The following is a 16,282-nucleotide window of genomic DNA, read 5'->3' as shown; positions in this document are numbered from 1 at the left end:
AATCAGATGGAAGATACCGGGGGGCCTCTCTCAGAGAAATGTCTGCAAAAAGCAGTTCATACTAATATATTTCAAAATTGCAACTTGGTGGGGGTGATGTAGTTGACCGCTACTCTGTATCCAGAGGGACTGTTTGACACATAAAACATTTATGCACCACACATTAGGCGCTCAGATGAAACACCCTCCACCACAGCTACCGAATACACCCACTATAGCATGTTTTGTTAATAAAACGCCAACCCAGATAACGGCTTTAGAACCTATAGTCACACACAATTTTGCATTCTCGCCGCCCAACACCTTCATCTAAATTCTCCACATAGCAAGAGCTGCACTTTGTATGAAAGAGAGGTTCCAACGTGTCTCAGATATGAGCTAAGCGGTTTATTACAAACTCTGATTTTCTTTCTCTCTCTCCCTCTGAAGGTAATTAGCTTCTGCTCGCTGCTGTCATATCCATAAGTGCAGTTGCTTTTGAAAAAAACAGGGCAAGAAAACAAGAGGCCAGGTCCTCCCCAGGGTCAGTGCCCACCACGGCCTGGATTATGGCACCAAAGGAATCCTGGGAAGCGTGTATTGATTTGGCCTGACACTTGCTGCTACATTTAGCCTAGCCGCAGCTGACTCGCAGAGGCTTCAAGCGGTTATCTGCCATATTCTCTCCTATCTTTAAAGAGCACTGAGAAATTACCCCACGCCGTAGAAGATTTATCATCACATAATTAGCTCGATGCACCTAACGGCAGATCTCTTTCGACTACTAATACAAGCTTAAAGTTCATGTGCAGAGGATTATGCTTCGTTAACTTGTTAGCTTGAGCATGCTGTGATGAAAACATTCATAAACTGCATTGGTATTACAAGTTGCCCGGGTGTAGAGCTGGAGCACAGGCAATGATTTTGTGTAATAGGGGGAGCACTATGTGGCAAAGCAACTTGTTAGTCTTATTTTAATCATCACTGTCTCACTGTACATTCCCCCTTTAACATATTCCTTTTCCCATAATAACATAAACAATATTAGTGATAGACCGGGCCGATTATTGGCATTTTGAGATAATCAGCATCGGCCGATGCCTGCACTCACGAGGCCGATAAACAAAAAATGTCTGCTGGGTGCATTAACATTGTAAAAAAAAAAAATTACATGTAAGTTTACGTTGTGTCTCAAAAACAAGGAGATGCTGCTATCTGCTGATACATTCTGGAAGTGCACTAAAACTTTATTTTTCATTCATAAGTTTTTTTTTTTTTTTACAGTTTCTAAAGTCTGTCTCAAGAGATTAATCAAGGGGTAACCTCGGGTTCTGAAATTATTTTGAATGGCCAGCAGGGGGCGACTCCACTGGCTACAAAATGAAGTTTGATTCTATAGGAGTCAATGGGAAAATTACCCCTACTTCTCACTTGATTTATGAGCTTATGCAGCTCACCAATCGTGGACCAATAGCTGCCGCCGCTGTGGCTCTGGGGGAAACCCCTGGTCTCACGCCGTCACGGTGGCTACATCCATATTTTTATACTGTCTATGGTCCAGATCTAACAAAGCAAACAGAGACAATGCAGCCAATAACATTACATGTAGTGTTGTTCAATAAATGTTCATTTAAGTTCGTCAATTTAAGTAAATTGTTGTATTTTATCAGATGCAAAAAAAATCGACATGATCTCAGCATTATATATTGGCCATTGGAGGAGAAAAAAACATATTGGTCGATTGCTAAACAATATTTCAAACACAGTTCAAAAGTGCATCTAAAGCAAGAACGTGTTTGTAATGTCTGTAAAAAAGTATAGTGGTTGTTGTGTTTACAGAGGGAGACATTCACATGGAGGTAGCAGTGTTAACAGCAACTAAGGCTGACTTGGATTCAGCTTCTTACCTATCAGCATCAGCCAAACCCGAGGCCAAGCCATGCATGGGTTTAAGTTGTTGGGGTACAGTACATGTGTAAGAATACCGGTAAATCAAATTGAATAGTGATAGTACTGTATTACCCTATCCGCTCTCCCACATATTCTACAATTAAAGTAAAGGTAAGGTAAAGTCCCAATGATTGTCACACACGTGAGTGTGCGAAATTTGTTCTCCGCATTTGACCCATCCCCTGGGGGAGCGGTGAGCAGCAGCAGTGCCGCGCTCGGGAATCATATGGTGATCTAACCCCCCAATTCCAACCCCTTTGATGCTGAGTGCCAAGCAGGGAGGCAAATGGGTCAAATTTCTATAGTCTTTGGTATGACTCGGCCGGGGATCGAACTCACAACCTCCCAGTCTCAGGGCGGACACTCAAACCACAAGGCCACTGAGCTGGCTGCTGTTCACATCTCATAACTATGAGTGGATGAAAAGTAGCCAATTTCAAGCCCTCCATCTTTTTTCTGGAATCATACCATGAAGATCTAGTGGTAAGAAGGTCTCCAATAAGCTTGACTTTGTCAGCTCCAGATGGTTTGTTCCACAAACAGCCATATAAAGTCCAATACTCAAGTAATACTCCATTAGTAATTTCAGTGAATTCTTTGTCCAATGTCATGAGCAGATTTCTCCCCATGCCCAGTGTTCACGTCTCTATTCAATTGTAGACATCACAACATCTCATCACTCAAGTGTTTGTGGCTATGAATGATTCTGGGCAACAACTACTGCAATGTGCAAAGACGATCACATCTTGGCAATCTAGACAGGAATCATCCAACACTTTACCCCGTTGCCATCTTATTTTATTCATGTTACGGCACTTCTGCACCCTTGAGTCGAGCACTCAACAGCACAAGCCTCACCTGAATCCTTCTACAACTGTCGCCCAGATATATATTTTTTATCATAGTGTTTTCCATTTAATTTAATTCTCCGGGCAGCATTTGTAACATCATAAGGCATCTTCCTCCGCATTTCTGTCAGCTACAAAAGTACCGTAATTTCCGCACTATAAGCCGCACCGGAGTATAAGCCGCAGCAGCAAAATTGCCTGTTTGTTACATAGATAAGCCGCACCGGACTATAAGCCGCAGGTGTTTTAATGTTTTTTTTATTTTTTAATTGTGTTTTAATGTTTAATTACCATATGTAAGGGTTCATGCACAGAGGGGATTGTCGGGAAAGAGATGGCTGTTTGAGGAAGCTCCCATTTATTAACATTTCAACAAAACAACATAACACAACACCACCTGTGTTTTTTTTTACAGTGCACACAGTGTCCGCGGTGTGGTGAAAAGAGGGCAAGAGAGGAAATTAAAACAGAAGTGGATTTATAGTTAGAAAGAGTGCTAAAAAAGAGAGAATTCCGTTTTTTTTTCCGAAAAAATCCATAGATAAGCCGCACCGTTATATAAGCCGCAGGGCCAAAAAACGGGGGAAAAGCCGCGGCTTATAGTCCGAAATTTACGGTAGTTACGGGACCACGCCGGAATAGAATGTGCAAAGACGGCGTCACACCTCAGGGGTGTTATTCTAAAACGAGGCTGCAATCAGAAGTTTTGTCGGTTTCAGTTAACCAGGGCGCTGCTAAATGGCTTAAGCCAAGCATCAGTGCACCCCTGCAAAGGCACTGAGATCTTGCTGCATGACAGCTAAAGTAGCTGGGCGCATCATGGACATGTACCCAGCCTGAGGAGCCCTCCGGCTTCCTCTTCTTCATGAGTGACTTTGAAGTGTTTTTAGGCCCGGGACACGGCGATAATGTGCATTAAGATCAAGAACACTTATTTCAATTGAGCTGTATGTTTTATTCTAGCCTTTCAATTTGGCGGTGTCTAGACTGTGCTTTGCTGAGAATAGCGCACATGGGGAGAGCCCCTACTACTGCAAGAGAAGGGTTGTCTACTATGGCATGTGAGCTCCAGTATATTAGCGAGGGTCTTCCCTCTTTCTTAGTTTGTTGCCAAGAAGGCATTGGGAAATCTCATATTTAATGGCACAGGCATTGCAACGTGTCGATACGTTGATGGGATCAATACACATTAAACTATCAAAAATGACTTGCATTCATTACTTGCATGTGAGAAAAATTGCCAGTGTTTCGGTCAACAGCAAGGCCTGGTTAACGTTGCCAATAATTGCCAGTGTTGCAGTCAACAGCAAGGTTTGGCCGAAGTAGCAAAAGCACCAGTGTGCTCGTGTGTGCAAACTGTTTCATAAATGATGCACAATAAACTGTGATATTATTTTGTGTTCGATTGCCTACTGCATGTCTTAAACAGACTCTCTGTAGCTACTCTCTCTCTCTCTCAGTGGGTTTCTGATGGTGTGGGAGTGGGAGGATTTCTGACATGGTTTTGATCCACCTATGTGCTAAGGCGGGGCAAATGCTTACAAATGCTAGTAGCTATGTGGCTTCTGACCAATTATTTGGGCATTGAACTTTATGATGGGAGTGGAAAACAGTAACAGGGTTCTACGGTTTTGTTTATACTGGGCTACAGAAAAGGCATTGTAATACGGCTAAAACCATTACGCAGTTCAAACCATTTGATGTTACTTGCTGTTTGTGGATATATCGCTGTTGTGCTCCTGGAAGATTGTGGTCAGACTGTGTGAATGTGTTTGAGTGTTTTGAAATAACCACTGAACTTTCTTTAGGTTGTATTTTCTACTAAAATGTCTTCAATGAGTTTATAAAATAATTATTCCATCATATCATGCTTTTACTTTGTACTTTTGCCCCTCTAAATAACTTCTTGTCTTATCAAGATTGGCACAAAATATTGTAATTTCCAACATGGTGTACAAAGCATAATGTTCACAACCTTACACAGGGTTCTACATGTATGTAAGTGAGAGCTTCTGTGATCAAAAGGGCTGGAGCATTGCTGGCCTCAGGGCTGAGCAGCTAATCTGCATTAGCTTCATGCTAAAGACTTGCTGATGGACAGACCTGGTTAAATACTATTAAATATTATTATCATGGTGTATTAAATACTACACCACTGCTACAATAATAGCAGCAGTAACATTATTTGCCATTTTAAGGGACATAGTTACATTGATTTACACTTGGGTGGCTCAAGCGCTTGGTAACATTTTGCTTCTAAATGTCAACTCAAGTATTAGTGGTGTCTCTGCTGCACTGTATGCATAGTTGTATTTCACACACACACACACACACACACACACACACACAAACACACACACACACACACACACACACACACACACGCATGCACACAGACACACACACACACATACACACACACACACACACACACACACACACACACACACACACACACACACACACACACGGACGTCACATCACAGATGTGTATGGGAACCTGTAATTATTCCCTGCTATGTTTACATCCTTCTAAAAGCAGACATGTCAATTTCATTCCGCTCATCAGGCAAATGATCAAATTGTTCTTCGATATATTAATATTGTCTTTGTCCACTCTCTGCGTCCTCTAATGTTTCCATGGCTTTCAGAGTGCATCTTTACTGTCTGAACTTAAGTTATTTCCAGTGATATTCAACCTGGGAGAATTGGGTTTGATGGTGGAGGCATGTTAATAGAATTCAGACTTTGCACTATTTTTGACTTGCCTGCCTACTACTACTTCCAAAATCATGAGCTCTGATTAACCACAACTAATGGCGCTAGTGGCGCTGCGCACGCGGCGACCCGGCTGAGGGCAGCAGATGGTCTTTTGGAATCTGTACATAATGCAACAAATGTTTATGTATTGTATAATATTGAAGTGTGCCTTATTACTTTTTCAAACTAGTAATAATGTATCTCAATTCTGAAGTGTGCCTTCATTACTACTATCAAATTAGTAATGATGTTGTAATTTCCACTACTGTCTGATGTGAACCAAAGTGCCCTTCTGGGACATGTATTAAACTGATTGATTGATTGATTGATTAATAAATCACCTTGTCTACGAAGAAAATTTATCTTTCACACATAATCAAGGAATAGGGAAGATAATGTTTAACTTAACTTAACTTAACTTTTTCTGTTGCTTTATTTGGTATTTCTCCTTAAGTGTGACGGTCAGAGGTCAGAGGTCACTGTCCAGAAAGGCCACACAGACTAATTTGACTGACTGGGCTTTTTCCTATGAAGAATCAGTTTGATCCAGCCGCCATGTTTGTTGACACTCTGTTCCCGAGTCCGTTTGTGTTCGTTTGTTTTGTTTGGTTCTTGCAACGCTCTGCTACTTCCTGACACTGGCGGATCAAAGGGGAGATCACAACATAGAAAAACTATCTTGACTGAGCGAAGAGGGATGGCAGAGAGCTAGTATGGGTTTACGAAGTGGGCACTTCCAAATGTTCATCATGTGAAAATGGTTTCATTGAAACAAGAAGATAACTTTAGTTAAGGTTAGGCAACTAACTTTAGCCGAGAGAGTCTGTTCTTGTCATTGCAAGAGTGACTCCAACAGGTCGGATCCAACCTGTACAAGAATTATGTGAACCTCCACAACCACGAGGGTTACACCCTCCCAGAAAAAGTTGTGAGGGGGGTCGCGCAGTGTCAGGAAATTGGCAGCAACAAAATTGAGAGAAAATAGGGGGAAAAGAAAAAAAAGTTTGAGACGAAACTTACATGAGACATCGATTTTGAAAAAGGAGCTGATCTTTTTTTCGGATTTCCCCCCCATTTTCTCCCCAATTGTACTTGGCCAATTTCCCCCTGCTGCCCGGGTCGCTGCTCCACCCTCTGCTGATCTGGGCAGAGCCGTAGACTAGCACCATGCTTCCTCCGACACATGCACAATTGCCAGCCGCTTCTTTTCACCTGACAGCGGGGAGCTTCACCGGCAGGACGTAGCACATGGGAGGATCACGCTATTCCCACCAGTTCCCTTCCGCCCCGAACAAGCGCCCCGACCAACCAGAGGAGCCGCTAGTGCAGCGACCAGGACACATACCCCCAATTCGGCTTCCCAGGGAGTCTACCGCTACACTACCCGATCACTGACAATTATTATGAAGTATTCGTGTTTTAGAGCAGAGGGTGGGATCGCTCTGTGCTGCCCCTATGCCACGAGGCACCAGTCTGGGCGGGAATGAACGGAAACCATCCTCGTACAGATCTCCCCTTTGAGCCGCCAGTGTAAGGAAGTAGCAGACCGTTGCAAAAACGAATCAAAACAAGCGAACACAAATGGACGTTGGGAACAGTGTGTCAACAAACATGGCGGCCGGATCAAACTGATTCTTCATAGGGAACAGCCAGTCGGTCAAATTAGTCTGTGTGGCCTTTCTGTACAGTGACCTCTGACCTCTGACCGTCACGCTTAAGGAGAAACACCAAATAAAGCAACAGGGAAAAAAGCCACAAAGAAACCCACCAGCCCTCCATGTGCCGCCCAAGTTCATAAACACCGGTAGTCAATCAACCTACACGCAGCCGCTTATTTCACAAGGAAGTGACTTTGCAGCTGTATTTCCTATTGTTATATTCTATTGTGGTTCGGGGATCCCAACAACACTATTAAAGTGGAATCACCTTAACCCAGTTGGACCTGCCTTTGTCATAGTTGAGGGCTTTTCTACAAGGACGATTGGTGGCTCTTTGTGTACACTCACGCTCGACTTGTCGCATTATCTCTGCTTCACGTGCTCCGGCCGAGTTTGTTCAGGGTCCGTAACAAAGAAAGTGGCTTATTATCACCCGGCGGACGAGTTGTCTGCACATGTACCATTCGGTAATTGCTGCCGCTTAACGAGCAGACTGAATTGGACTTGACACTGAGCCATTATTAGGAAACGAAATGCTGTTTTTGCAATTATGCGAGTTTGGCAGGGCAGAGCGAATCACTCCTACGAGGCTCATGAAAAGTTAATCTAGTTGCGTTCGCAGACCTTCAGCAGTACATTGTCATGTTAGAGTTGTGTAGGGTATTGAAAGTATCAATGAAAGGAGATTAAGATGTCTATTGAAATGAACTTCTTTTGTGAATTGGTGGTATGTTTTCTTTCTCTTTCCGAGTCATCCCTCGTGTTCATTACTGACTCAAAATGAATTCAATTGAATTACTTGCTGTGATTCAAACAGAGCGTACTGAGAACCAATAATTATTGAGAACCAATGATAGCATTACGACTAGCAATCTTGTAACTTTTCAGAAAAAAGATATCCCAGTAGAAGCAGCTGATTGTTCCTGTGCCTGTAAGAACAGCCTAATCGGATCACTGAGGAGGCGGGACCCGGAAACCTCAGAGTAACGAATCGGAATCAGTACAGCCAATCACAGTGAGTGTGAATGAGTCAGTAGGAACAAGGTGGTAGGCACGCATCATCACAACACCCAGTTCATTCATTCATTTAGTATTATTGTGTCTACAAAACAGTTGACAAATACGACAACTTTTGCCAGCTTGGTTTGCTAGCAGTAAAGGGGAAATACTTTCAGATTAAAAGTTGACATTTAGTTCTCACAGTCTACAGCAGGGGTGTCAGACTCATATTAGGTAGAGGGCCGGATTTGTTCAACTGAGACCTCATGGGGGCCGGATTTTTTTTTTTACTAAAATCAATTCGACTCATTTACCCATTTACTTCACAAAAGAAATACTGCTCTTTCCATTTCTCTTGAAACTGCCTGCATTCCGTGTCAACCTTTCTCTTTTTCGACAGCATCTTGTTGATTCGTTTGTTTTTTGGTAGGTAGCCGAATGCGCGATTCAATTCCAGCGTGGCATCATGGCGGCTTTGTTTACACCTGATGACCTACTGACATACTTCCTTGTAGTGCAGGTTAATTAACTTATGAATGAACTCTTAGCTTGCTTATTAGCCACACGTAGTTCATGATAATGGGGTGCAAATTTAATAATAATAATAATATTCTTTTTATTTATTTTTAATATTCCAAAACATCTCGCGGGCCGGATGAAACCTGCGGGCCGTATCTCTGACATCCCTGGTCTACAGCAATTAGCATTTGTAAACATGGAAACCTCTTCCCAAAGCTCAGAAGCAGAGAGGGGACTCTAGTCAGTGATGTTCTATTGATGGAAAGCCTGGAGCTGCTCTGTTAACAATGAATACGTTTGTGCTCACATGAATTGCATCTACTACATGGTGTGTCATATAAAAACACTCCTCTCATTTCTGGATTTGGGATGAACATTCACTAATACAGACCAAACTGTTCCAGGGCACAGAAATAGCATAATAGAGAGCCAAAGTGGACGTCACTTCCTGCTTCAGCATGGTACCAGAGATTTTCACCCGCCATTTATTTTCTAGTTATATTTTCTATAGTTATAAAAATTGTTTTACTTGTTCAAACCAAACAGTTCAGCTATATTTAGAATCGGGAGAGACCACAGAACATTTCACTCGGACCAAAACTTAAAAAAAAAAAAAAACGGATTTAAAGATTTTTTTTTTTTAATGTTTTTGTTTTAACGTTTTGGTCTGAGTGAAATGTTCTGTGTTCTCTGCTGTTTCTAAATATAGCTGAACCGTTTGGTTTGAACAAGTAAAACTATTTTATAACCATTTTACGAAATGTCTATGGGAAAATAAATGGCGGATGAAAATCTCTGGTACCATGATGAAGCAGGAAGTGACGTTCACTTTGGCTCTCTATTGAAAATAAGACTCAGTGGTATTCCCATATAAACTGCTAGTATTAGTAAGAACAGAGTCAACCTTCGGGCAAATTGAGTAGTAGACTATTTTTGTGCATGTTAAGCATGGAGTGGGGTTGATACATACATTTTTCCATGGTGCATCAGGAGCCAAATTCAGGTCAGACAGGCAGTCAGTAGGAACGCTTAGTGAGGTGATGCGCTTCGTTAGATGGCCTCTAGAGGGAGCGCTGTGGGTCTGCACAGTATCTGGGCTTGTTTTCTCCTAGACAGGTAAATTGAGATGAAAATGGCTTCATTTAATTCTTCAGTTGAAAATTGTTTTCTACGGCACATTAGAAATAGAGACAGTCGGCATGTCTGGGAACGCCCATACAGGCTCTAGGAACGCCCACAATAGACGCTGGGTTAGCTGGCTCAGCCTGGCTGGGGCCGTGGTCAGGGTGGGGTAAAAACCCCCATTCTATCCATTCAGCAAAGTTAGAATTTAGCTGATAGCCCAGCCCAGGCAGACACGATCGGGGATTTAACCACCGCAGTAAACTCAAATCTGAGCAGACGTCTTGTGTTCTGCTCTAGAACCGCCAAACCTGTAGTTTAGAGCCGCAGCACCGTCTTTTGGTGAGTCAGCCCATGAGATATATCGGTGGTTTTACCCCACTCGCGCGCCAGCCGTTTAACATTTTGTGGGCGTTCCCACACATGCCGACTGTCTCTATACATGTTATTGTTTTATTGTGGAGAGACAGGTGAGATGGGGAGGAGGGTGTTACACAATTTGAATCTACACGTTTATGCACCACCAGGGCAGGTCGCCCTGCTTAGCTAACCCCTAAATGAAATGGCATTTTTGAAAGTGATAGCCATGGAAAATTATGTTTTACAGTGAAGCCACAATCCTGCAGTCTTCAGCAAATCAATTGTCAACCTACTTAGAGTCTTGGAGAGTAAGATTTGCTGAATGAAAATAATCTTTCATCTTAATTATTGTGCTGCAACTAATGATAGGGATACAGTGGATTCTTCCCTTGTGCTTACAAATAATACAATTGTCAAAACTTGACAGCCTCATGTGAGCTGTTGCATAATGTCAGTCATATTATGAGATCAGAGAAACTATGAAAGTTTAAAAATATCTGTGAAATAACCACAGGTGGACACTATATGCACATGCTGGCTTGAGCTTTTAAAACTCATGGTCACGTACTGATCTCGAAGAGGGACATAAGCACATTACAGCTTCTATGAGAACAGAGAGCAGGTTCACTGAACTGAAATGAGGCATTGCGTACCTACTTGACAGCAAGGAAATGCTAATACAACATGGCAGTTTAGGGCAGCTTTATGCTACTTTCTCAGCCTCCCCAGTGACCCAGCACCCCACCTCACATGGGTAGCTTGGGGATCAGGTCCCAGAGAAGCCAGGAGAGTCAAGCCCACAGAGGATTGTCCTATAGCTGAACAGCATGTGACAAGTCCAACAAGTCATTTGCTTAGGCAGAGAATGGCACAGGCCAGTCATGCCTGTTAAGAGTGTGATGCATGGTGCTCGGTTCAGGTTTGACCTCAGTCTGCAGTGGTCACTCCGTCTGTGACGGACTGTGGTGACCTCAGTCTGGTCACTCGGCCTGTGACGGACTTTGGTGACCTCAGTCTGGTCACTCGGCCTGTGACGGACTGTGGTGACCTCAGTCTGGTCACTCGGCATGTGACGGACTGTGGTGACCTCAGTCTGCAGTGGTCACTCCGCCTGTGACGGACTGTGGTGAGATTTTTGATCAATAATAATCAGTAATGTCGATAATAGCTTGCTTTATAGTAAATGAATGGCGATATACTCAATTGTAAACTGAGGATTGTACCTGCAAGCTGTGGGTTACAATCCTGTTTATAGATTAATTAGAACTGAGATCCCCCCTGCCATCACTTTTTTTAACACACACACACACACACACACACACACACACACACACACACTTCACAAACACTTCACAATTTTGAGGTTATGGTTTATGTATGATTTGTTTCGGCGGGGCATGCATTCACTGCAGAGTGACATAAATACAGCAGACCAAAGTCTCTTATTACAAAACAAACATTAACTTCCTTTTACAGCAGTACAGGCGGAGCAACACTGGAGAGACAGGAGCAAAGACTATTGAAGACAAGAATCAACAACCTCATGCCTTTTTTTTATAGCAGCTCTGGCACCATTTTGGCCTCAAAAAACACCTCCTTGGCCAATGGGACAACAGCAGAGAAACATGACAGCCAATCAGAGGCGTCTCCTCCAAAATGGCGGATTAACTGTGTTTTGAATGGAACATTAGTCGTCATTTCTTATCAATGTAAGTTCTTTGACTTTAGAAGCGTTTCAATGTCATATTCCTGAAGTGAAACTCAGTGACAGCACTGCTGCGGTCGTTAAGTCTTTCTTTCTCTCTCTCAAAAGATAAATTAATCTAAGTTCATCAGGCCTTCTCAACAATACAGCAGAGTCTTAAGACATACACAGGTGAGGACAGCAGATAATATATCCAGTTTTAAAAAGAGAGCAGATGGGATGTTTCCCTGTTTTCATTTTTGCAATACTTGGAAAATTACGTTTTCAGCTAAGTGCAATTTAACTACCGTACATAACTCTAAAGTAGTTTTGATAATATTCCAATAATCTTTCTTTGATATGTTTCAATATGAATATTCAAGAATTATGTGTTACAGTATTGTTATTTCACACTTTCACTTTTGGTCTGTGTCTAGATATGTCTGCTGCCAGCTGTCTCCTATCTGAAGATCAGTTTCTGTGCTCCATCTGTCTGGATGTGTTCACTAATCCAGTCTCCACACCATGTGGACACAACTTCTGCAAAAACTGTATCACTCAGCACTGGGATGTTAGTGCCCAGTGCCAGTGTCCCATGTGTAAAGAGGTTTTGGACAGAAGACCTAAGCTGCAGGTCAATACTTTCATATCTGAGATGGCTGCTCAGTTCAGAAAGTCAGCTCAGATGAAAGCCAGCAGCTGCTCAGACCAACCATGTGCCAAACCAGGAGAAGTTCCATGTGACATCTGCACTGGGACCAAACTGAAGGCCCTGAAGTCCTGCCTGGTGTGTCTGGTCTCCTACTGTGAGACTCACCTGGAGCCTCATCAGAGAATCAAAGGCCTCAAAACACATAATCTGATCGATCCTGTTGAGGACCTGGAAGGCAGGAGGTGTAAAGAGCATGATAGACCACTCCAGCTGTTCTGCAAGACTGACCAGATGTGTGTGTGTCTGCTCTGCACCGAGTCAGACCACCACAAGTCACATCACTTTGTTCCTCTGAAAGACGAATATGAAGGAAAGAAGGCTGAGATTTGGAAGACAGAGGCTGAAATCCGGCAGATGATCCAGGGGAGACGACTGAAGATTGAGGAGATCAAACAGTCAGTAGAGCTCAGCAAGGAAGATGCAGACAGAGAGATAGCAGACAGTGTGCGGGTCTTCACTGCTCTGATGGAGTCTGTGGAGAGAGGCCAGGCTGAGCTCATTAAGATGATCGAAGAGAAGCAGAAAACAACAGAGAAACAGGCCGAAGGCTTCATCAAAGAGCTGGAACAGGAGATCTCTGAGCTGATGAAGAGAACCGCTGAGGTGGAGCAGCTCTTACTAACTGAAGACCACCTCCACCTCCTCCAAAGCTTCCCCACCCACAACACTCCTCCACCCACCAAGGACTGGACAGAGGTCAGTGTCCATCGCTCATCATATGAGGGGACTGTGAGGAGAGCTGTGGCTCAGCTGGAGGACACTCTCAGGAAAGAGATGGAGAAGCTGTGTGCTGATGTTCAGTTGATGAGGGTCCAGCAGTATGCAGTGGATGTGACTCTGGATCCTGAAACAGCATTTCCCCAACTCATCCTGTCTGATGATGGGAAACAAGTGAAATATGGTGGTGTACACAAGAATCTCCCAGACAACCCAGAGAGATTTTCTGGTTGTGGCTGTGTTTTAGGAAGGCAGAGCTTCTCTTCAGAAAGGTTTTACTATGAGGTTCAGGTTAAAGGGAATACTCTGTGGGATTTAGGAGTAGCCAGAGAGTCGATTGAGAGGAAGGGACACATCACACTGGGCCCAGAGAATGGCTTCTGGGCTATGGTGTTGAGGGATGGAAATGAGTACACAGCTCATGCTGGTCCTCCTGTCCTCCTCTCTCTGAAGACGAAGCCTCAGAAGGTGGGGGTGTTTGTGGATTATGAGGAGGGTCTGGTCTCCTTTTATGACGTAGATGCTGCAGCTCTTATCTACTCCTTTACTGGCTGCACCTTCACTGAGAAACTCTACCCATACTTCAGTCCCGATCTTAACTATGATGGTAAAATCTCCACCCCTCTGACCATCTCTCCTGTCAATCAGACAGATTAGACCATTCATTTGTTTTTCTCGGGATTCATTGTCATTTAAGATAACAAAACATTGTCATTTAAGATAACAAAATTACACATGCTTTTTTCAGGTCTGTTATAGCCATTCTATATGTTAATTTTTTTATTATAAACAACAGGGGGGGGGAAACACTGAACAGTTTTAAGCACATCTGAAGATGAATTTGTTCTTTCAATGGAGCTCTCCACTGAGAGAAGAATTAGACAAACTCCCTATCGGTGGAGGGGGGGAAAAGAGAAAAAAAAGCCCAGTACCTATTAATGTAACTTGTGTCTTTACCTTTCTTCTTGGCAAAATTATTTAGTTTTATCATGAAAAGGGGCCTTTCTGTGTGGAGTTTGCATGTTCTCCCCGGGGAACACTATCCTCCAGATAGGAACCCCCCGCTAAAAAACGTTGATAATAGAACAGCTAGAAAAGTCTGGTAAGTTCAGAAAATTACATCACAGCCTTTAAAATCAGGAAAAGACAGCACTTATCACGATAAAAATATCTGTGAAATAACCACAGGTGGGCACTATATGCACATGCTGGCTTGAGCTTTTAAAACTCATGGTCACGTACTGATCTCGAAGAGGGACATAAGCACATTACAGCTTCTATGAGAACAGAGAGCAGGTTCACTGAACTGAAATGAGGCATTGCGTACCTACTTGACAGCAAGGAAATGCTAATACAACATGGCAGTTTAGGGCAGCTTTATGCTACTTTCTCAGCCTCCCCAGTGACCCAGCACCCCACCTCACATGGGTAGCTTGGGGAACAGGTCGCAGAGAAGCCAGGAGAGTCAAGCCCACAGAGGATTGTCCTATGCTAGCTGAACAGCATGTGACAAGTCCAACAAGTCATTTGCTTAGGCAGAGAATGGCACAGGCCAGTCATGCCTGTTAAGAGTGTGATGCATGGTGCTCGGTTCGGGTTTGACCTCAGTCTGCAGTGGTCACTCCGTCTGTGACGGACTGTGGTGACCTCAGTCTGGTCACTCCGTCTGTGACGGACTGTGGTGACCTCAGTCTGCAGTGGTCACTCGGCCTGTGACGGACTGTGGTGACCTCAGTCTGGTCACTCCGTCTGTGACGGACTGTGGTGACCTCAGTCTGCAGTGGTCACTCCGTCTGTGACGGACTGTGGTGACCTCAGTCTGGTCACTCCGTCTGTGACGGACTGTGGTGACCTCAGTCTGGTCACTCCGCCTGTGACGGACTGTGGTGACCTCAGTCTGGTCACTCCACCTGTGACGGACTGTGGCATTCCACATTTCTTTTGCATGTTTTTAGCGGGGGTTCCTATCTGGAGAAAACCCCAGGGGAGCACGGGGAGAACATGCAAACTCCACACAGAAAGGCCCTTTTGACGAGCCCACCTGGGCCGTAGGCACTGAGGACATGGGGATGGGGACACACCCTCAGCGCCCACAGCGTCCCAGGCAGGAATCGAACCCAGGACTTTCCGGCTGTGAGGTGACAGTGCTACCACTGCGCCACCGTGCCCCATGGTTAAACTTCTTTGGGGCGCCAAAAGTTTCTCTATGCAGGGAAAAGCCTGCAAGGCCTCTCCACTGTCTGTTGCACCTGACCCACAACATCCTGTGTTTAAGGGCTGAATATGCTTTCTCAATTGCTTCTTTAGGTCCACTTTCGCCCAGTTGTTAAACTAGACACTAAACTTGTTACTGTTGTGTCTTCATAATGTGGCGTCAGCTCCAATCTAACTGAACTACATTTTAATTCCCCTGTTAGGCTAGAGGTTGCTAAGACACTGAGGGGCTATTGGCATTTCCTAATGAAGAACATTGTCCTCCCTTATAATAATATATAATATAATATATAATATAATAATGTCCGCCCTGACAATTTCCACGTGCTGCCATGCCTTGCTAAATCCCACTATTGTGAAGCAGACATGTGGGTCTTAGAAATATATTAGACTTGAACCAGATTCTGTTTGTGCCTGTGTGTGTGTGCGTGTGTGTGTTGTTTGGTAGTCTAAAGAAATTGAAAGCTAACCATTGGGAGTTGTGTGGTACAGAGACAAATGTATTTCCCAGGTCTAGAGATACAATATGGTGGTCTCCATTCTGCGGTTTGTATTGTAAAATCTGAGAAGCCTGTTATTCATGATTTTTGCACTAACTTGTCATTTAGTCGTTCACCAAATTAACTTTTCTTTCTGTCCAAAAAATTCCTCCATCTTGATCAGGGGGTGCTTCTCCCTTGCGACTTTCACGGCCTTCCACAAAAATCTCAAGAGCTATTTATTTATCTATCAGCTTTGGTTCACTTGGATCCTGGGGTTG

The 16,282-nt window shown here is 43.7% G+C and overlaps 1 protein-coding gene across 1 annotated transcript; it reads left to right on the top strand.

The window, feature by feature from the left end:
• Positions 1-12,318: 12,318 nt before the first annotated feature.
• LOC310779556 (E3 ubiquitin-protein ligase TRIM21-like) lies at positions 12,319-13,965 on the top strand (the record flags this gene model as incomplete). The annotated part of the gene is made up of 1 exon (XM_083640080.1): positions 12,319-13,965. One exon carries the CDS (start codon positions 12,319-12,321, stop codon positions 13,963-13,965), a length of 1,647 nt encoding a protein of 548 aa, XP_083496206.1.
• Positions 13,966-16,282: the final 2,317 nt, after the last annotated feature.

The sequence above is a fragment of the Poromitra crassiceps genome, assembly GCF_964638095.1.
Source record: "Poromitra crassiceps genome assembly, chromosome: 7".
Classification (NCBI taxonomy): domain Eukaryota; kingdom Metazoa; phylum Chordata; class Actinopteri; order Beryciformes; family Melamphaidae; genus Poromitra; species Poromitra crassiceps.
The sequence above is the reverse complement of the archived record's forward strand: the minus strand, read 5'-3'. Positions and strand labels throughout refer to the sequence as shown.